The sequence below is a fragment of the Alexandromys fortis genome, unplaced genomic scaffold (genome assembly GCF_014885135.2).
Source record: "Alexandromys fortis isolate MF-2015 unplaced genomic scaffold, M_Fortis_MF-2015_v1.1 scaffold_31, whole genome shotgun sequence".
Classification (NCBI taxonomy): Eukaryota; Metazoa; Chordata; class Mammalia; order Rodentia; family Cricetidae; genus Alexandromys; species Alexandromys fortis.
This window is the reverse complement of record NW_026067974.1, coordinates 14,737,773-14,759,017: the sequence shown is the minus strand read 5'-3', so window position 1 is coordinate 14,759,017 and position 21,245 is coordinate 14,737,773. Positions and strand designations below refer to the sequence as shown.

Here is a 21,245-nt window from a genome sequence, read left to right as displayed (position 1 = left end):
ACCCCTCACCCCTTCATCTCTAATTTTGCTTGTTGGAAAGCAGAGGGGTACTGTGTCATTGCTGGGACAGCGAGGAAGGGAGGATCTAGCTCCACCCACTGCCAGCTTCCTCACTGATGGAGGGAAACCACACCCCTTCCTTCTACTTCCCTCCCTGGCCTAGGTGCTGTTCTGTCCCCAGCACTGGAACTGTCACACTCCAGAGTCTGTGTGGAGAGGGTTGATTGACTGGAAACGGTCACTTACAGAGAGGAGAGACACGGGTCGGTGTGAGCTCCACGGAAGCCCAGAATGTGATCTTTAATGTGGGCCCCTGGCCCTGTCTCCCCACCCCAGCCCAGATGACATATTTACAGGATGTGTAGGAACCCAGGTCCAGGCCAGGTGAATGCAGCCCCCCTCCCCCCATTTCCTCCTGGGTGCTGCCAGGCCAGGCGCTGCTGGGGTGGGACAGATCACGGGAGTCTTGTGTGCTTCATGTCCCCACCAAGGACACGCAGACACATGTGGTCATGCCCTTGTATGCAGAGGCCTTCACAGTGGTACAGGGGTGTAGGTCCACATGCCTGTGCCCAGGTGCACTGCCATCTGTGTGCAGGTGTGTCACCTAACGGAGGTCGCAAGGCATTCTAGCAACAATGCAAAATCCAGCCTTTTCCCTAGTGGGGCTGGTGGCCTCAGTCTGTCTTATTGTCCCAGGACAGTGCCAGCTGGGGCTCAGTGCTGAGGACCCCACTGTAACCGACACCATCTGGCCATCCCAAAGGCTACCAACGAACGGGTCCTAGGCTCCAGGGTGCCGCTGGGGCGGTCTAGAGAAATGAAGCCTTTTTTGTTTTTTTCCCATGAGCCTTCCTCAAAGAGGCCTCAGAAACAGAGTGAACACAAACGGGTAACTCTCTGGCCCTGGGGTATCCAGAGCCACTACTTAGCCTGAGTGGGGTGTCCCCAAGAAGGGGGCTCCTTTCATTTGTGGCTTTCATCCATAAGGGAGCCTGCTCTGTCCTGCCTGTCCAGCTGGCTTTAAGGGCAAGAGGCCAGAGCTCTTCCGTCCCACATGGGGTCCTGAAGGCAGGCCACAACAGACTGCGTGGGAGGGCTGAGCACTTCTGCCAGCCTTGGCCTAGCTCTCAGGCTGGGCTGCAGCTAGGACCAGATGAGGACAGACAGGGGAACTTCTGTAAACTTACTACTCAGCCTGTGAGTAAAGGCTTTGAGCAGGGGACTGTGAAGACTTCCCTAACAGCCTGTAGTCAGCCTTCAGTCTTCTCTATCACAGGCACCGACCCTGGGGGCACCAGGTCTCCCCAAGTTCTCCGTGGGAGCTAGCCTGCTCTGGAACAGCCAGGCCACATCAGGGGGCACTTGAACCCTGAGACAGCCCCAGAATCACCCTTCTTGAAAGGGGAAAGGTGCCATTTTATTTTAGGGACTATATTTTCTATACCCCCAAATGCATGCACCCTGGCAGGGACAGGACGGTTGGTTTGGAATCAAAGACAGTCCGGGACAGAGGGTCCCGGCACCCATGAACTAGGCAGTGGGCACAGAACAGGCAGCTTTGGTTTGAATCAGCACTCTGACTTCTTCTAAGCTGGGTGGAGGCGGGGCACACAGGGCTGCTCAGCCCCTGCTGGGTTCCAGTGTGGGCCCCCCAGAGAGGGAGCTGGGAGGTCACAAGGCCTCAGGCCTTCCAGGCCCTCCTGTAAGTGTCAGAACATCCCTACAACTGCCCCTGGCCCCAGCAACCCCAAGGTTACATTCATCAGATAAAATCCATTGGGGGGGGGGGGGAAGAAAAGAAAAGAAAGAGAAAAATGTGTAGATCAGCTCCTTCCCTTGAGGTCCCAGAGAACTACCACCCTGGTTCCAGCTGCCCGCTTTTGAAGAGGGGTCACCCAGCTGTGTCCACTGGTGGCTACCTGGCCCCACCAGGCACGGCTCCAGGCCCCACCCTGAGCTGTGGCGGTCTGTGACGATGGACGCTACATTCACAGGGGGAGACCTGGGCAAGGCCAAAGCCGCATGAGGCGGGGTGGGGAACTGGGCAGGAAGTGCCCTCCTCCAGGCCCCTCCCCCCGGGTGGTCTGAAAGATGGGGCCACTGTCCCAACCCCCAACCCCTGTGCAGCCAGGAGTTGAAGGGTTTGGACCTGGAAGACATTTTTGCATGGTGCCTCCCTCTGTGGCAGGGTGGAGGCAGCCTCGTGGTTCAGGGCCGAGACGGTAGGTGCCAGGCTCGGAGGGAGCAGGGTGGCACTTAGGCCCCTCCGGACCTGGAATGGAGAGAGGGCATCAGGAGAGTACAGGAGGCTGGGCCCTGAGGGAGAGCCCTCCAGATGCCCCGCCCCTCCTCCCCATTGGTCCTGGAGGCATCAAGTCACAGACTGGCCGGGAGGGGGTCTGCAGAGGTCAGACAGCGGTGGCATGGTAGACAAAACAGATGGGACAGGACGCAGAGGGAGACCCGCTCCTAGGGGCAGGGGTGGCGGGGGCACAGTTCCAGCGCCCACCCGGCCATGGGACCTGGCTGTAGAAAGGACAGCTGAAGGTGGACCAGGGCCCAACAGGCGGGTGGGCAGGAGGAAGGGCCGGGGCGCAGGCTGCCCGCCGGGCTGCGGGACTCGGACCATCCCAGCTCCAGGTCAACAGAATGCAAGGGGACGGATGGAATGGAGACAAGGACAGCGGAAGGGATGACGTGGCCGGCATCACACTGCCCCCTGCTGGGTCGGGTCGTACCTTCCGCGATTGATGTTTCTTCAGTTGCCAAAGAGAGGACAGGCGGGAGGTGGGGGGGGGGGGGGGGGGGGGGGGGGGGGGGGGGGGGGGGGGGGGGGGGGGTGGTTGGGTGGGGGAGAAGGGGTAGAGAGAGAGAGGAAAAGTTGTGTGAACCTCCTGTTCTCTGAAGGAATGGCCTTCTATCCCAGGAAGACCTTCTGCCCCACAAATGGACCATGCAGATCTATCCAGATTGGTGGAGGGTTCAGGTCCTGGCTCTGTCACTAAGTCGCACCATGACCTTGGGCCTCAGGGTTCTTCAGGTGCCCAGTATGGGGTCTAGAGCAGACCCTAACAGCAATGTCCTGGAGTTCATGGGCTGAATGTGGATAGGGACTGGGAGACATCTCAGACAGACCCTACCCACCTCAGAAGTTACTGTAAAATCTGGTGGTTAACTGTTCAAACAAGTCCCTGTGGGCTGATGTGTTAAGTTCTGGGTAAGCTAACCGGTCACGGAGGCCATTAGACTCCAACAGTCTGGGGTGCTGAACCCCCAAGCACCTGGAGGGGAATCTAGGGAGTATGTGTCTCTTACTTAAATCCCCAGCCCGTGCCGCCCAGGACGATGGCTGCGACCAGGACAGCCCCGGCGATGGAGCCAATGATGATGTTGGTGCCGCTGGGACCTGGGGAGGAGGGCAGGGCTTGGTTGGCAGGGACAGGCACGGAAAATGGGCGACGGAGCACACCAGCCGGCTTCAGCCTCACCTTTATATCTCTCGGTCTCCCCGGTTGGAGGGGATGTGGGCAGAGGGTTGTGGATGCTGCAGTCTTTGCCCGTCCAGTCTGCCTGACAAATGCACTTCCCTTCGTTGCTGCAAACCTACAGGCGAGGTGGGGCCAGCACAGGTAAGCAAGGCCGTGTCCCTGCGTCCCTGCGTAAGCCTCCTCCAGCTTGCTACCCCTGGCCTTCAGACACCCACCCCGTGGTGGGAGCAGATGCGCCGTTCCCCGCTGCCCGGGCAGGTGCTGAAGTTGAAGGCAGAGGCTGGCAGGCAGCGATGGTCAAGGCACAGCATATTGGGCCCGCAGGCTGTGCCGTCCTCTACGTAGCTCAGGTCTGAGCCATCGGCTAGCTGTACATGACCGCCCCTGGAGAGACGGGAGAGCCAGTCTCAAGCCCAGTCCCCTAGTCCCCCTCACACTTCATCTTCCCAGCCAAGGCCCAGACAACACCTGCAGTCCAGCTCCTTGCCCTGGTGGTAGAAGGTGACGCTGCTGATGTCTCCCCCCAGGTCCCCTAGCCGAGGAGCTCCAGAGATGTTGACGCAGAGAAGGAAGCCACAGAGCACATCCCTGTTGGACAATGAGCCCAGATTTTGCCTCAGACCTGTGTTCCCTCCCCCTCTGGGCCTCATGGGCTCTCCCTAGAGCAGCCTCCACCTCTGTAGATCCCCTGAGCCCAGCTCCAGGATGCCCCACACAGATGGCTACTCACTGCTTATTGCACTGGACCCAGCCGTATCCCTTGCGCCCACAGTTCCCACGCTCTGTCCCCTCCACGTTCAGCTTCTCATAGCAGAAACGATCTGCAGCCGCTAGAGAAAGCGAGAGGAAGCATCCATCACCCCACGGATCCCTGGGCTTGATGCCCAAGGTCCTCAGAAGTCACACATGTTCAACCAGAAGCGACCCCAGCTCAGCTCTCAATTCTAGGTTCCCCCCCCAGCCTTTGTATCCCGTACCCAGCTGGACTCACCATGACCCCAAAGGGCTTGGCACTGCCGGTCCCGGGTTTTACAGCGGCCTCCATAGCAACGGCCCTAGGACCCATAGGAGACAAAGTGTGAAGACACTGGAGGATCAGAGTGGAGACGAGGCTGCAGAGTTCAGATGGAAGGACCCCCTCCCCCGGGTGGGACCCCCATCCCTCATACCTGTTCATGATCACAGTAGTAGCCATCCAGCTTGTGAAGGTTAGGGGGACACTGTAGAGAGAGGGGCTGGCTGAGCAGGGTAGCCCAAGCCTGAGCTATCTGAGGTACCAGGGGAAGAATGTAGGGAGCAAATTCTTCCCAAAGGGGCCTCGTGTTGCAAGGCTCTTCCACATCAAGGACAGGGGCCTGAGGATTTGACTGGTAAATCCCTAGGCTTTTACCGGCTTCTTCAGATTCTTGCACCCATTACCCTGAAGGCCTGAGATTTAATTAACCAACGTTACTACCCACTGGATCCCTCGCGTACACTAGACACTGGCTCTAGGCAGTGCGAGTACCAGCCTGACTACAAATGCTTGTTTAATGACCGAAGGAACAGAGCTAGGATGCTCGAAGGACCCCCTTCTCAGAGAGAGAGATAAAAAAAAAAAAAAAAAAAAAAAAAAAACAAAAAAAAAAAAACAAACGCTGAGACTGGTTAGCGGCGGTGTGGCCAGCGGCTAAGCAGAGAGGGGCAGAGAGGAGTCAGCTCTTCAAATCCAAACTTATAGGGGAAGGGGCTGTCTTGCACGACAGGTTTGGCAGACCTGGCTTGAGTCGCCGGTGCAGGTCTCTGCGATGTCACACTCATTCACCGCTTCTCGGCAGGAGACACCTCGTGGCTCGTACTAGGAAAAGCATGAATGTGTTTCTGGAAAGGATAAATATCTCGCCGCTGCCCTCCCAGGGTATTCTACTGTCCTCCTGGAACCTGGCTCCCAAGTCCAGTTTCTTATTTCCTGTCCCTCTCCGCCCTCAACAACTAAGGGTAACTTCCCGCGTTCCCCCATCACTCCCCAGACCTGGCCCACCCAACCCCTGCTCCATTGACGCTTCCTTTGGGGTAGGCCCCGCCCACACACACTCTGCTCCTCCTCCCTCCCGCCTCTTGTCGAGGGCATCCAATTGTTTCTTTGCTCCTGGCCCCACCCTCCTTCCCGTGCCCGCTAGGTCCTTCTCACCTTGCAGCGGCGACAGCAGAGCCCATCGCTGCACATGGCGTCGTGAGTCAGGGTGCACTTCTTGCAGCAGTTGCCACCCGCCCGGCTGCACTCCTGAGAGGAGCGGGGAAAAGCGGAAAGGCGGGCGAGCCCTTATCCTTGATCCTCCCCACTCGGTACTCTTCCTACCTAGAGCCCGGGTCCACTCCGGAGACCGCCCAGACCGCTCACCTGCACCGAACCACAGTCGCATTCCTCCCCCGCCTCCACGAAGCCGTTCCCACACTCGGGAGGGTCCAGGAGCTGAATGAAGGGGAAGGGGATGTCGGGAGCCTGGCTGGGACCCTGCCCACCCCACCTCCACCCCGCTTCCCGGTTCTCCGTGCTGGTACCTTGAGAGGCTTGTTGAACAGGCAGCTCCCGCCTCCCTCCTGCAGAAACTGATTGTATTCGTCGATGCTGCAGCGCGAGAACTTGCGGGGCAAGTAGAACCTGGGCAGGTGTGAAGAGACTGTGCTGCTGGGGAGCAGCCCTTCAGCCCTCCCGTGGGGGACTTGGTTATCACCACAAGGAGGCTGAGGAACTGCCCGGTGATTGCACGACAGTCAATCCCACATGCCCATCTAGGAATGGTTGGAGGACGCCACTTGGCGCTCGCTTCACTGAACGTTTGGGACAGAGAGCCCAGTGTGGAAACGCTCCGAGGGACCGCAGCTCGCACGAGGCCCGGGCGCCTCCCAGTGGCCAGAGAGCGCGCTGCAGTCTAGCCAATTTAGGCGTCCTTGCCTCCTACGCTGTTTGCAGATATGTATTCTTGGAATCCTGAATGGTCTCTTGAGCTGGGCCTCTTGAAACCACCTATCCAGACTGCCAATGCTCCCCAAAACCCTTCTCCAAGTCTTTCCCCAAGAACTCACCCAGTGTCTTCCATGATGCAGCCCAGCCAGATGTCTGGACATTTGCAGTCCCCTATGAGGTAATTTGGGTACACATGAGATAGGGTGGATGAGTACATCCCCCCTCCCACTGACCCCTCTACACTTCAGGAGGGGCTGGGTGTGTCTGACGCGGCTGTAGGCTTCAGGGTTGGTACCTGCCGAGCTCCGGTGTTTATTCCACATCATGCCCAAGTTCTGCCCTAGCGTCTGGGCCAGGGTCACTGCCATAGCTCCCATGTTGCCGTACTAGTGGGGGAAGATGGAGCACAGGATGTCAACATCCTTCCGGTCGCCACTGTGTCTTAGCAAGCTGCCCTCTTGGCCTCCCAGCCTTGACCCTCTGCTCACCTCGTTCACGCCTCCACCCCGGGACAGCGAGCAGATGCCCCCCACGTAGGCTGCCCCACTGCTGGTGCTCTGGAAGGTTCTACCCCTAGAAGGGAGAGAGGTGTCAGGAAGGCTTCGCAGAAGTAGCAGTGAATCCCAGCCCGTCACATCAGCCTGGTGGTCTCACACCAGCCCCTCTCCTGTTTGGGTTCATTCACCCGGAAGTCAAATCAGAGGTCCGAGGGCCTCAAATTGTGCTGGTCCCTCACTAGGGTACTGGGTTGCTGAGGTAGAGACAATGGGCAGTCTGGCAAGAGAAAGGCAAAGAGCACATCCCTTGCCCAGCCTAAGAGGCAGAGGACACTCAGCTGGTACATGAGGCTGGGAGCAGGTGTCAGTTGCAAGGCAAGCCCCACCCGCAGACACCAACTCCACAAACATCTCCTGACACAGGCAGTCAGAACAAGCCAGCTGGCAAAATCTGGCAGGGTGTCGCGTTGGGGACTCACGAGAAGAGGTGGGTGGCATCACTGGGCTCAGGTAGACCCTCCCGCCGGTAGACCATAAGCCGGGCCAGGGTCTCCAGTAGGTCTTCCTGCACCTGGATCTTGTCGCCATCTGCCCACGTTTCCATGGCAACCAGCACAATTCTTGTGTTGAGCTGCTCCTTGTATATCTGGGCCCAGAGAGAAGATGAGGGGGGTCTGGAGGGAAGGTGCAATCTATATTCTCAAGAAATGGGGGCCAGTGACTGACAGTGACCCCCGAGTGTCTGGCTGTGTGGTGGGGGAAGGAAGAGGAGATGGGAGCCGGGGTGCTGCTTACCACGTCTGCCAGGTTCACAACAGACTTGGCGAAGTTGCTGGTGAGGACCACTGACTGCCGCATCTGCTCGAACTGCCGAGAGAGGTGGGGAAGAAGGCGAGGCTCCCCTGGGCCTCTCCTCCCAGGGTCCCCCTCAGCCTGGGAACTTACCAGCTGGTGGTCGTTGATGACAATCAGCTCTACATACTTGGTCTCGCTGTGCACCGTGGGGTGGCCCCTGCGGACCTGGAGGGCGGGTGGGCACTTGGAATCAGTCCCCTCCACGTCTGGGCTCAAGGCCAAACCATGGGCAGACTTGTCAGGAGGGGGCATTCTGGTCTCCAGTCAGGGACAGTGCCAGCCCCTAACTGGCAGAAAATACCATCCCTCCCAGCCTGGAAATGAGGGCAGAGGACATACAGTATCTGAGGGTCCCCAAAATGGGGACCTGTGTAGACACCACTGATGGGGAGGAGTTGAGGAGCCCTTCTGGGAAGTAGTTCCCTGGCTCCTGGCCCCATGGCTCTGAGGTCTCCTTTGCCCAGCCATAGGTGGGGATGACCTGCCCTGGACCACAGTCTAAGGTCTCTGCAGCCCGAGGCTATGCGGGCCCCATACCTGCCTTTTCCTTCTCAGCCTGGGCCAGGTGGGAGGATCAGACTGGCCAGGGACAGCAAACAGGCAGCCTGTGGGGAGCAGTAGGTAAGAGGGGCCCAGCTGTCCAGCCCCACCCCCTTTCCCTCCCTTACCTGGTTCCCTGCATCCGAGGGGGGCTGGGAGGAGAGGGGTCCGGTAAATGAGGTGGGGAAGGGGTCCCTGCAATGAGGGGAATGAGTTCTTGGGGAGCCAACCAGGTCTGCTCTGGGCCCAGATTGGAGGCAGCTCCAGCCCTTCCCCCACCCCACCCTGGGGTGACCCAGAACTGGCCAGAGCTCCCATGTCGGATCTGATCTCCTAGATGCTCAGATTCCAGGGTCAAGACCTGGGGGCGCCCTGAGAGACAGGGGCAAAGGACACTGGAGCCCAGGGAGAGGTCACTTGGGGGACAGAGGGGACATTGGAGATGGGGGCACAGAAGGCAGGACCCAAAGCTGGGGTCACCCAGGGCAGTGAGGCTGAGGTTACTGCAGGGGAGGAGGAGGCACCACAGCCGTGGGGGGGGGGGGTTAGTCCCAGCATGTACAGCCATCAGGAGGGCAGGAAGTTCTGTGCAGGCTTGGCTTACCTGTGGGGGTCCCCATGGCCCAGCCATCTCCTTGGGCTCTATGATGTAAGTCAGGTTTCCATCAGAGAAGACCCCACTGTGGAGAGAGGTAAGGTTCTGCTCCATCCTGGGCCAGGCAGAGCCCTCCCCCACCCCGCTGCCCGTTGCCTCCCCTGCCACACTCACTGCAGCCCCTGGCAGGTGGAGAGAGCAGCGAAGGAACTTGGGTTGCCTCGGAGTTTCCCGTGGTAGTAGCAGTGGTCTCCAGCCCCCTGGGGAGCAGCGGAGCTGTGAGTGAGGACACCCTGGCCAAGCGCGGGACTAGGAACACCAGGAGCTCTAAGCTGCTGGGCCTGCTAATTCCTCTGTCACCGTGAACAAACTCCTAACACTTTCTGGGTCAGCTTCGTCTACCCCTTTAAATGAGGACATTGGGCCACAGCAGCAGCTCCTGGCTGGCTATTTGTTGGGGCTGGTGAGGGATCCCAGTCTCCTCTGAGACCAACAGATGGCTCTTACATAGTACCTGCCATCCCCCGGGCCCTGTGCGGAGCGGTCACATACAATGTGTCATTTAACCAGTACCTGCTGTAGATGCACCCCCAACCCTGGTGCAGGAGCTCCCAGGCACATGTGGTCTGCAGCTGAGGGGTTATGACAGCATGGGTTCTCCTGACCCGGCTCATAGGTCAGAGGGGACCAGTCACACCCGCCTCTCCCAGCTCCGCTTCCTGCGGAATTACTTGTGCTCCAGTTCCAGAACAGGCTGGGGGGGGGGGAGCTATTTATAGACACTCATTCATCTTTGTTCAAGCTCCAGGGCCTCCAGGACTGGGACCCTAGTGTGGCAGGCATCCGGGACTCCCAGGGCAAGAGGAGGCATTTTGATCTGCTGCTCAGGGGAGGGTGGAGCTCTTGCCTAAGATGCACAAGGCCCCAGGTTTGATCCCCAGCACTCCCTAAGCAAGGGAGGGGTTGTCATTCCAAAACTCCCTCCCAGGAGATTCTGGGGATATAGCTAACATGGCATAACAAGGACCCAATGACACCTTCGTGCAAGGGAGGAGGCTGGGGAAGTCAGACCTCAGCCTGAATGAGGGGAGGCTCAGGGACCCACATCACCCAGTCAACCTGTCCTTTCTAACTGCTGGTCCCCCAAGCCTCTAAGGTGGGGAGGGATGGGAGGTCCCCAGACACCAGGCCATGCTGAGTGTGCCCTTGACATACCTCCACCAGCCAACTCCCTGGTCCTCCCCAGTTCTCTGTGTGGGGGTTCTGAGGATCGAAGCCCCCCACATGCCAGGCCAACCCCCTCTGATTCATACTTCTACCTCCCCACCTTGGCACCCGTAACCATGGAGCAAGGGTCCCACTCGGTCCCTTCCAGAGTCACTCACAGTGCTGTGCTGAGTTGTCCCCTCCCGGCTGAAGTGCCGTTCCACATACTGCGAGGACAGGAGGTGGCTGAAACAGCAGGAAGGAGGGTCACTTGGTGAGGCCAGGTCCTGCTTAGGTCCCACTCCAGCTAAGAATACAAGTCCCTTAGTACCCTCCGCCAGCCAAGCCCCACTGCCCGCTGCCCTCTGCCCACCCTCTGGCTCCAGGCTCCACTCACTGGTTTAGCTCCAGGTCCAGGGTGAAGTCGGAGTTGAAGGCTGGGATGACGAAACTCACCTGGGCCAGGTGCACGGGCTGGCGTGGGGAAGGGCAGAGAGGAGTCAGCCTGAAGTTGGGGTGGGGAACCCCAAAGGATACTTGGGGAGGGGCAGTCAAGCTCCAGCAGCTGAGGAGACCCCTCTCGGGGGTTCTTGTACTCTGAGAGCCCATTCCTTTCCTGGATATAGCTGTTCAACCTGACCACAGCCCACCTTCCACCCAGGTCCCGAGAACCCTCTGTCCTCTGGCTACCTTCTGGATTAGTCTCCTTAAGAATCATGGCCTCATGCTAGGTTCTCAGAGCTGTTGGCAGGGCCACCCCATCATCACTGGAATGGAAGGGAGCCCCCAGACATTCCACAGAAAGGCGGAAGGGTCCCCAGATTATGGGTGGGCAGGGGAAGGGAAGCAGGCCCCAAGCCCAGTTTACACAGGATGACTTGGGTTCTCAGACTCATGGAGCAGGTGGGAATTGACCATGGGGCCCTGATGCTGGACAAGGGCAGGTGCCACTTTGAAGAAGGGTAGAGCTCCCTTCCATACAGCGCCAGCCCATTGCCCTCTGCCTGCCCAAGGCAGCTCATCTTTAATATTTCAATCCCACAGTTAATTTTTAAACACGGAAGTTTTCCTGATAAATTTTTCAAAGGGGCATATGCAGTGGGGCTGGGAGGTTCCAGGTTGCCATGGCAATGGACTAGGCCTGAGCAAGATGGCTGCCCTCTCTGCCTGGGTGCCCAGCTGCTTAGCGGGTAGGGGTGGGAAAATAGAGACATCAAAGACTGGAGGGAAAGCTTCACCCCACTCCCAGAGAAGGGCAGCGGAGCTTGGGCTAAGGGGGAGCTGGTCTGAGAGTTACAACCACTTAGGGGGACACACCCGGGGCCCAAGCCCCACCCCAAGCTGGAAACTCGGCTTTGGTCTCCCAGAACACTTGGAAAGGTCTGTGGGCTGAATTCAGGGGTTGGAGTCTGCCTCCTACCCCATCTATTTAGGAGGGTGGACCTCCAGAGTCAGGCAAGAGCCTTGCCACTTTCCTGTCCAGGTAGGGGTGTCTATTCTCTGACTGGCTTTTGTGTTGGAGAGCACCATGCAGGACGAGAACCCTGACACTAAGGCCAACGGGTTTCCCGGCCCATGCCTAGTTGACTCCTCTACCACCTAGCCACAACTAATCCATTCTGAGCACTGCATAGGGGCCATGCATTGGTGCGCTGCTTGGGCCCATGCATTGGTGCGCTGCTTAGGGCCATGCATTGGTCTGAAACCCTTTATGACCACTGCCATATTTGATCTCTCCAACAACCCCGTGGGACAGCTGCTCCTGTCTTTCCTGACAGCTGGGAACCAATGCACAGAGACACTAACTGGTGTGACAAGGACACATAGGTAAGAGGCTTTAATGCTCTGTGTGGTGGTGCAATCCACAATCACAGTACTTGGAGGATGAGGCAGGAAGATCATGAGTTTGAGGCTAGCCATAGTTCCAGGTCAGCCGTGGCTCCACACTGAGACCTTGTCCCCCAAACAGAAAAGGAAGAAAAACAACAACAACAACAAAACAAGGCTGATATACAACCTCAGAGAATATATAGATATCTAAGGTCTTTCTTCTACAGAGATGACAGGAGATGGAAGTCGGCCCAGAGGCCTGGGAGGCTCTGGGAATGTGGGCAAGGAGAAGCCAAAGGCCAGGGCCTGGGAAGACAGACCTGTGAGCCCAAGGACATAGACTCACCCCATCCCAGGCCATCTGAGGTTCCAAGCTCCACCCCAAGCCCCCTGAGCATCGATCAGACTCAAAATAGAAAGCCAAGGGCAATGAGTTCTTGCTGCCTCCCCCCCAAGCCCTTAACCTGGCCAAGTCTGTTGTCCCCTCTCCTAGGCCTGTCTTGGCTCCGGTCCTCGCTCCTGCACCTCTGCCAGGGCATCTCTGGACGGCTTCTGCTTGTCTGTCTGTCTCTATCCTGCCAGCCTGGAGAAGTTGCTTTCCAGGCCCCTTCCCTTGATCCTGTTAGGAATGGCCCAGAAGCCCCCCTGAGCCCCAGATGTTCCCTCTGACGAAGGCAAGGTGAGTGCAGGTCAGAGCTGGGAGGCTGGCTTTGCAAGGGCTATGCTGGTCCCATTGTAGGAAAAGCAGTGAGAGGTTCTCTTTCTCCAATACCCTTCAGCCAGTGAGGCTCAGCCCTGGGACACACCACCCTTCTGCAGTGGACATGGGGCTCAGCCGAGACAAGACCGGCCATGAGGGGGATCTGTACAGGCAGTGGGAGCCAGCTGAGAATTCAGACACCAAGGCATGTCGGCCTGGCCCAGCTCAGTCCGCTCCCGAAAGGGAGCACCTGATACTGCAAGCCCAGAATACCTCAGGCACTGGGCTGCTGGCTCCAGGACCTGCAAGTCCCTGTCAAGCTTTTGGCCAGTGCTCTACCAAAGTCAGTGGTTCTCCGTGCCAGGCTGGCCCACTGTCCCTGCAGCAGCCACAGCCCTGCCTCCTCCCATTACCTTCAGTCCCCAGGGCCTTCCAGACATGAGGTCACAGCAACTGCACCCCCATGCCCCAGCCTCTCCTGCTCAGGACTGCTCTGGACTGGACATGACCCCATGCCCCGCGTTTGCCTCTTACGTCTTGGCGACCGTGGCGCTTAGGTGCTCTGTTCATTTGATCTCACCCTGCCTGGGCTGGCAGGTCCACAGGGAGCAACACCAGATGGTGACAGGCCCAGGGTCATGCTGGGGAGGTGCCAGGCCAAGTCTCACTCCTGGGCTGGAGGCTGTGTCTGCATGCCAGCTGCGGTGACCTGGCAGGTCCTCCCTGCGTCCCAGGCACCTGCTTCTGGCTGCCCAATGCCTCACTTCCTCCGTGCCCCCCCAGCAGGTTATAGAACAGAGAGGAAGACAGCTGTCTCTGTCTCAGACCTCCGATCTCCGTGGTAGGAAAGGGGGGGGGTGGCTAAAGACCACCAGAATTCTAGGGTGCTCCAGAAAATCTGAGTTGCAGAGTTCTGCTCCCCACAGCCTCTAGGTACTGCCCCGCAGTACTCTGAACCCCATCTCCTCTAGCTCCTCATCAGCAGAGCCAATGCCTGCCAGTCCCCAGAAGGCTCACCCACTCACAGATCTCAATCTCTAAGTGTCCAGTTTTTCTTTTTCTTTCTTTTTTTGTTCGTTTTGTTGATTTTTCAAACAGGATTTCTCTGTGTAACAGTCCTGACTGTTCTGGAACTCACTCTGTAGACTGGGTTGACCTCGAACTCACAGAGATTCGCTGCCTCTGCCTCCTGAGTGCTGGAATTAAAGGTGTACACCACCACTGCTTGACCTAAGTATCCAGTTTTTACACACACACACACACACACACACACACACACGTGCACAAACACATAAACACACCACATACAGACATGCACATATACACTCACACACATGCACACACACACATACATAATCACTAATTCACCTTTTAATGACCTTTAGTCCTTTGGGGCAAGGGCTATTGTTTCCTTTTCCCCCATCCAAGTGCTCAGCACTCATTGGGGTGGATGGACAGTATAAGACCTAAGGAGCCATTCACCCCTATCCTCAGTGTCTCTATGGGTAAAATGGGGTGTCACAAGCATGGTATGAAGCTCAACTCAACACGTCATTACAGTCAGGGTCAGTAATCGCAATATGGAGGACCTCCGCAGCCTGACAGCTGAACGGGGCTTCGAGGGTAAAATACTTCCTTTGTTTCCCTCCTGCGATGGGGACAGGAATGGTGGCTTAGTGTTCCGGATCTGCTTGGAGTGATTTGCCTGTGAGGGTCTCACTGTACTCTCGAAGCTTGGAGACACTACCACCTCTTGGGACTGGTGACAGCAAATGGAGAAGGAGCCCCTCATCCAACAGCAACCCCCTGCCTCAGCAGCCACCAGCAAAGGTGGAAAGGCCCGTTCATCAACAGGGCGGCAGGCCACAAACAGGAACAGGTGCACAGATTTCCGATGACTGGGCTTGACCTAAATTTTTGAGGACGGAGTCACCCCTTACAGGGTCATCAGTCCCTCTGGGGACAGACTCCGGACAGCTGGGCTCCTCGAGGCAGCCGGGAGGGTGCTTGGGTAAGGTCAGGCCCACAGGCTAGAGTCTTGTGGGAGGACTGCAGAGGTCACCTCTTCAACCCCCACCTGGAGCTGCACAGGTAATAACCCCCAGATGCCCTGTCCTCGACTTCCAGCCACTTTATCCCCATCAGAGAGCCACAATGCTTCTCTGCCATACGCAGCAAATCACAGCATGGCCTTGTGTCTGGGGGGCCTGCGTCACTTGCCCTCAACTCCTGAACAAAGACATACCACGGCAATGGCCGCTCTGGCAGTTCTTCAGTGTGCTCTCCCAGTGACACCTGGTGCAGGTGAGAGTTATCAGCAGGCCTGGGACCCCAAGTCCTGACTTTGCTTGCTGCCCACAGCCTATCTTCCCTTTGGTCCCCCAAGGAGTCTGGGTTTCTCAGGGCCAGGCAACAGCTTTATGGGCTATGGACTCAGTCAGCTGGCTTCCTCCGCTCAGACGCACTTAAGCAGTGAACCAACCCAACCGCACACAACGGTCCTCTTTTCTTCCTCCCTTGCTCCTTAGCTGAAGGCCCCCTGAGACCATGGCTTTCTGGGTTTTCAGGAGTTCTTGTTATCATCACCCTGAGTTTAGGAATTAGGACAATGAAACTCAGAAAGGGGGCATGAGAGCCTCCAGCCAGAGCAGGTTCCCTGTGGCCAGCACAGGCCTCACTCTGCATCACCGGGGATGGTACTGATAAAACCCAGGCTGCAGTGCAGTCCCCACCCCCCAGGAGAGGGTCTGGGCAGAGGCAGGGTACCTCCTGTTGAGTCCTGACTCTATCAGTCCTGAACTTCTGACCCTGGGAAGCAGTGCCAGGTGTGTGTGTGTGTGTATGTGTGCGTGTGCGCGCATATGTAGGGGGTTGCCAGGACCTGGTTCAGTCAGGGGACTTTTTGGACATGCATGTGTCCTCCGTCCTTCCAACCTGAACCTGGGAGAATTGGAGATGTTGCCCCTCAGACCCAAATTCGGAAATTCCTGGGCTTGGAGAACACCATTCCTATCACCGGTTTAAGGTCTATCAACTTTGGGCAAGCCTGAGTCTGCGCTCGCTCTTCTGAAGAGAGGGGCAGAAAGAAGCATCTGTCTATGGAAACTAAACAATGCAATTAATATGTGTGCAGTACTCAGTAGAGAGCCTGGCCCAGAGGAGCCATGGCCTTGGCTTTTTACTTCCCCTACCCACCTGAACAAGTTTCTAGACTTTGGAAACTGAGGGATGGAGATGCCAGGGCCCCAAGAAATTCCTCTGGGGCAGATGCATGAGGTCCCTATAAAGGGTCTCAGGCCTAGAGAAACCTCCACTGGTGAACAGCAACCACAGAACTCTCCACTCCCACACCTCAGCTACTTCGAACGTGTTGGATTCAGTTGACTGCAGAGACCCAACTTCACACACACGCTAACCCACTCACCCAGCAGAAGCACATCCAAGGCGCCCAGCCCAGCCCCATGGCCCTGCCCCATCTCTCCTCATAGTCCTGGCCTGCTGTGCTAACAAGAACTAGCTGGAGGCACAGCCTACCCAGCCGGAGCCCCCACTTTTCATCACCTATTGCTTCCCAGCTATACCTCGACCCCACAACTTGGACATCCTGTAAAAAGCTCAAGCCAGAGTCCCAGGGGTCAGGCAGGGTCAAGTCCACTGGGGAGAGCTCAGTTCATAGAAAGCTACACTAGGAACCAGACAGCGGCCAGGTTACCCTAACCCTGGGCCTGGGACATCCCTGAGGTTCACTCAGCTTCCCACCCTGGGTGCTGGAGTGGGCACCGAAGCTGGCCTCTACTCCCCGCTTACCCCTGTAGCAGCTGCCAACTCAGGACCATTAGCCCCCTCCCCTCTCTTCCATGACAGGGCCCTGAGCGATGGTGCATCTATTATGCATGCTCCTTCCTGCTCCAGTCCATTTCTCTCAACTACTCCCCACCCCTGCACCCCCCTCACCCCCCCTCTTTCTTAAGGGCTTTTAACCAAGTACATTAGGCAGGGCCAGACGCCAGTCTCATCGGTTCCCCTCCTCCCTCTGCCCAGCCCAATTCACCTCCCACCACTCCCAGCTGCCCCAACTTCTCCTCCTTGGGTTCGCCCCTCTTTTGAATCTCTCTCCACCTCCTGTTCCTGCCGGGCTCCACTCTCCAGCCCTCTGCCGCCCCTGTTGGCCTGGCTAACTTTCAGCTTCAAGCTGCCGGAGAGCTCAGGCATGCTGAATGAATATTCCATCTGGGTGATTTTTGTTCGCATGAGCTTAATTAATTATTAATTGCACTTAATCTCTTTCATTCCTAACCTTCCTCTGGGAGGCAGGGGCCCAGCCGCTTGAAAGGGACAGGGCACAGGTAGAGCTGGCATCTGCAGATGAATTCTGGGCCGTGGGGCATTTTTGAAAGGCCCCCCTTCAGCTAGGACAAGAAGGCTAAGCCTGTGTGTGCCCAGTGGGAAACTGAGGCAGAAGTAAGCATCACACTGTTCCAAGAAAGTCCACTGAGGGTGGCTTTGGTGGGGCTTAGGAGCATGAGTCCCTGACTGGGCAGTTAGCTTCATGGTGCCACCCTGCCCCCAAGACCTTTTTTAGACAGAACCGCTGATTCTGGTGGGCACTGGGGACTGGTTGAAGGATGACCCCAAGCAAACTGAAACCTGAGCATGCCAGTGTCTATGGGTGCGCGGGGCAGGGGGTTTCCACAGTGATTGGAGGGGCCTGGAGCTGGAGAGTCCCCTCGTCTCCACTGTGGGGCTGCAGTCCTACCTGATGGACCACTACTCGGAAAGGGAGGCGGCAGAAGCTGCAGCCTCGGCGGGTGGCACCGAACCCTGGCTACTTGGTGGACTGGGAGGCCTTTTCCTGCTCCCTGACCTCACCACACAGCCCCACTCACCGTCCCCCTGGGAGGATCCTGGCGGACCCTGGTGTCCACTTGCTGCTTTCGGACCTCTCCCCCGGTGCTCTCCCTTACCAGCCGACTGGGCTCTGTGACCTCGGGGCCCTCTGGCCTCTCTGGGCTCCCCACCTGGGCTGAGCTCCTCCAATGCAGAGCTCCACTGGGACCCAGGGCCCCAAGACCTGAGAAGACAAGGCCATAGCTGCAGGCAGATGCCCTCCATGGGGCAAAAGACTTGGGATGGGGGAGCACGCCCCAGCCCCCACTCGGTCGCAGCCCTTGGAGCCCAGTGGGCATACGGGTAGGTGGATCTAGCTGCCTTGCCAAGGGAAGAGCCCCACGGGGAGGGGGCCGAGAGCTTCATTCTGCCCAACAGTCACGACTGCCCCCCCACCTCCAAACCCGCAGAGACTTGCAGAGTCCGCCGGCCAGCTTCAGGGGGATGGTAGCGGTAGGGCCAGCAAGATCCGGACAGGTGGGTGGAAGCACCTTCTCTCCTCTCCCGCTCCCCTACCCTCCCGCGCTCGGGACCCGCTGTCACCCGGAACACTGCAGGAAAATGTGGCTGCAGCAGAAACCGCCGCAAAAGCCCGGGGCACGGGCCGACTAGGGGCGCGGGGGCAGGGACCAGGCGGTCAGGGTCACTTACCGGGCGGGGGGAGCAGCGGCAGCAGCAGGAGAGCCGCGATCGCCCAGCGCCGCAGCCGCCTCATGGTTCGCTCATAATCCTCCGGGTCCGGGGGCTGCGGCTGCGAGCGGCGCGGGGAGGGAGGGAGGAAAAGAGGGAGGGAGGAGGGCGGGGGCGGGCAGCGCCGGCGGCGAGAGGGGCGGGCGTGCGGGCCGGGCGGGGGTCGCGGGTGGGTGGCGCGGGGCTCAGCGAGCTCTGGCTGTGGCCATCCCGGCGGGGCCGCAGGGCCGGGTTAAGAGGCGAGCGGCGAGCACGTGAGCTTTGGGCCCGCCCCCCGCCCCCCAGCCGGGGCCCGGGCCACCGCTGCGGTAGGACAAAAGGGGCACCGCCCGGGGACCCTTCTTCCCGACACTCCCTCAGCAGGTGCACCCCATCCTGCGACCCCTCCGCAACCACCTCTTCGCTTAAGGATCTGCAACCCGTGGATTGGCAGGTGGAGGCTGGCCGGGTGAAAAGGGTCGTGAGCAATAACTCTGCGAAGTCCCGTCTGGGGAATTGGGTGTGGGGCGTGGCTGATGATCCTGGCGCTCCTCCAGGGCTTAGTACTCTTGAATGGGGTACCCCAGCCCCAGTGCCTCTGCTGACAGAAGGTTGTAGCATTTGGTAAGAGAGGGCTCTGTGGCGTGAGGGACAGTTGTCCTCTTTGAACTCCTACACACACACACCTCGGTGCCTCCTCCAGGACCCCTAGATCATCTATAGCAGAGGCGCTCACTGCAGCTCTCCCACTCCCTGCCTAAATCTGCTCCCCAGGCTGCCTTCTCTTGACAAAGAGGCCCTGAGTTCCTCAGGTGGGGGCATTCCAATCCTTCCCCCTAAACAAAACACAAACTGCCCAGGTCGTTTACATAAGACCAGCCTGCTTCCTTTGTTTCCTATGTCGGGATCTTATTTAAGGAGCAGAAGTTACTTGGAGCCGCCAGATGTACGTCTCTGGTCCGCTTAGGCTGCTCTGGCTATAAAATACTTGTGACCCACCTTCTCAGCCATGTCCCCAAGCCTCACTGCCCCAGCTGAGCCTTTAAACCCACTTCTTGGGTTTCTTGGGCAAGAGAGATGCAATGTCAGGGGCTGGGATCTTTGACCTCTCGGAGAGGTGGAAGAACTCAATACCTGGCTGAGATGTCCAGGAGCACGTGGGACATGACACGGGTCCCTGCCTCTGATTGGTGATGCCTGGCCTGGGGACTGAGTACGCATGGTTGTGTGGCCACCGCTAGGCCCCATCGTGACTTCCGAAGACCGTGGGCATTTTTATACCAATCCTTGGGAACCACAGGTCGCTAAGGAATAAGAGTGGAGACAGGAAACCCCTTCCTGCGTCCTCTGCTCCTTCAGGGCCTCTGCTGGGGACTGGGGAGCTGCCTCTAGCTTGTGACAGCACCCCCCACCCCCAGCTCTATTTTAGGCCCAGGAGAGGTGAGAAGGCGATTTCCCAGGAGGCACTGACATCAATGCTGGGAATGAGGTGACTTCCCCCTCCTCAACCACCTGCCACTCCAGCCCCAGATGCTTAGCAAAACTGAGCAAATTCTTCCTTCCCTCTGGAAACATCTTGAAAATCTCCAGGATGCTTGGGTGAAGGGGCTTTTGGGAAGAGGGCCTTACCATGTGGTTTCCCCTTGAAACTCAGGTTTCTGGGATGGCAAGATTGTGCGCCCCGTTTTACAGAACTCTAAGTCCCCCAGCTGCTAATGAGGGGTGTGTGTCATAGGCAAGAGTCCCATTCCTCACTGGTTAAGCCTGTCCCCACCTCTGCCTCCCTGCAGGTTCAGTGGGGACTGGTACATCTGATTCCTATACTTCCAAGCCACTTGGTATGCCAGAGCGGAGAGTGATGGTCCACCCCACCATATGTCAGGTACCATGGCACACTGGCAGACCCTGACACGGTAAGACTTCAGACAGGCTAGGTGGGGCTTTTCCACAGTGGAGGGCCCTGAGGCTGATATCTCCGTCTGTCCATCCATCTAGGCCCACACAGGGAGTCTGAATCCAAGGTTGAGTCACTGTAGTTTCTGACTCCGATACCTTTGCTTCTCCTGGGGAATCTTTCCTGGCTCTGATTGACATTGTTTTTTCTGGTGGCACCCTAAACCAGTTTGGGTTCAATTGTATGACTCTTTGGCTCCCAAATCACTTATCTTTTGGGTCCCTGGTTCTGTGTGGACCCATTTGGATGTCTTGACTGTCCTATGACTCTGTCTCACTTCCCAAGGGAAGGTTCCGTCACCCATCTTGAGCCCTCTCAGCTCCGCTACAAGGTGTCTGGCCAGCCGAGCTGGCTTTGGATTTCCTGTCTACCCCCATGGGTCAGGAGCTATTTCTGTCTTCAAACTGGTGGCCCTCCTGTTGGGAACTTCAGAAGAACAGAGACGGTCTCCCCCGTTAGACAGGCTCCTGACGGAAGTTGCTGTTTTCTTCTCGCATTGGGACTTGCCCGTGCCCCTCTTTAGAGTTGCCTATGGCATCCCTACCCCAGTGCCACAGCTATGGCCTGCCACTTTGGCTTCCACCCAGCCAAGGGGTCTTGGCTAACACCTTTTCTGTCCTTATGCCACACCTGAGGTCCCATTTACCCTCATGAGAGAGAGAGGTCTACTCCTCTTTAGAAACTCCACACTAGGGGCCCTTCTCCATGTAGCGTTTTCTGCTCTTAGGCAACTCTCTCCTCAAGTTTTCCTTGAAAAACTTGAGGGCCAAGATGGGTGGGTGAAGGGCCCAGATCTTGTTTTGGAAGCTTCAGGTAGGGGGAGGTTGACATGTGACAACCTGGGCATGTGACAGACAGGGACCGTTGCTGGTAGAGCCACTCGGGCCTGGTCCCCAGTCTGCAGCCTACACCATAGATTGGGTCTGTCCAGGGGACAGAATGAATGATGAAGGGAATAAGAACAGGCCTTGAGTGTTAATTAATTTATTTAAATACTAAGAGTTCAAGGCCAGCCAGGGCTACTTAGTGAGCCCTTGTCTCAAACGAACAAAAATATTATTGGAGCCAGGCGTG

At 57.8% G+C, this 21,245-nt stretch overlaps 1 protein-coding gene across 2 annotated transcripts; it reads right to left on the bottom strand.

Annotated features, from left to right (window-relative positions):
• Positions 1 to 324: 324 nt before the first annotated feature.
• Adam11 (ADAM metallopeptidase domain 11) lies at positions 325 to 18,321 on the bottom strand. Of its 2 annotated transcripts, XM_050156559.1 has the most exons (26): positions 18,200 to 18,321; positions 17,548 to 17,732; positions 10,529 to 10,605; positions 10,311 to 10,377; positions 9,100 to 9,185; positions 8,935 to 9,010; positions 8,459 to 8,525; positions 8,328 to 8,395; positions 7,881 to 7,955; positions 7,731 to 7,802; positions 7,415 to 7,581; positions 6,927 to 7,011; positions 6,734 to 6,824; positions 6,558 to 6,609; positions 6,033 to 6,132; positions 5,872 to 5,943; positions 5,662 to 5,754; positions 5,248 to 5,328; positions 4,661 to 4,711; positions 4,483 to 4,546; positions 4,222 to 4,321; positions 3,960 to 4,079; positions 3,707 to 3,875; positions 3,492 to 3,606; positions 3,319 to 3,409; positions 325 to 2,759 (listed from the first exon to the last, which is right to left on the bottom strand). In XM_050156559.1, exons 1-26 carry the CDS (start codon positions 18,261 to 18,263, stop codon positions 2,711 to 2,713), a joined length of 2,337 nt encoding a protein of 778 aa, XP_050012516.1. In that variant the 5' UTR covers positions 18,264 to 18,321; the 3' UTR covers positions 325 to 2,710. The 2 variants fall into 2 exon arrangements, with proteins under 2 accessions (XP_050012516.1, XP_050012517.1); XM_050156560.1 differs by lacking the exons at positions 9,100 to 9,185; positions 10,311 to 10,377; positions 10,529 to 10,605; positions 17,548 to 17,732; positions 18,200 to 18,321 and having other exon boundaries at positions 8,459 to 8,702.
• Positions 18,322 to 21,245: the final 2,924 nt, after the last annotated feature.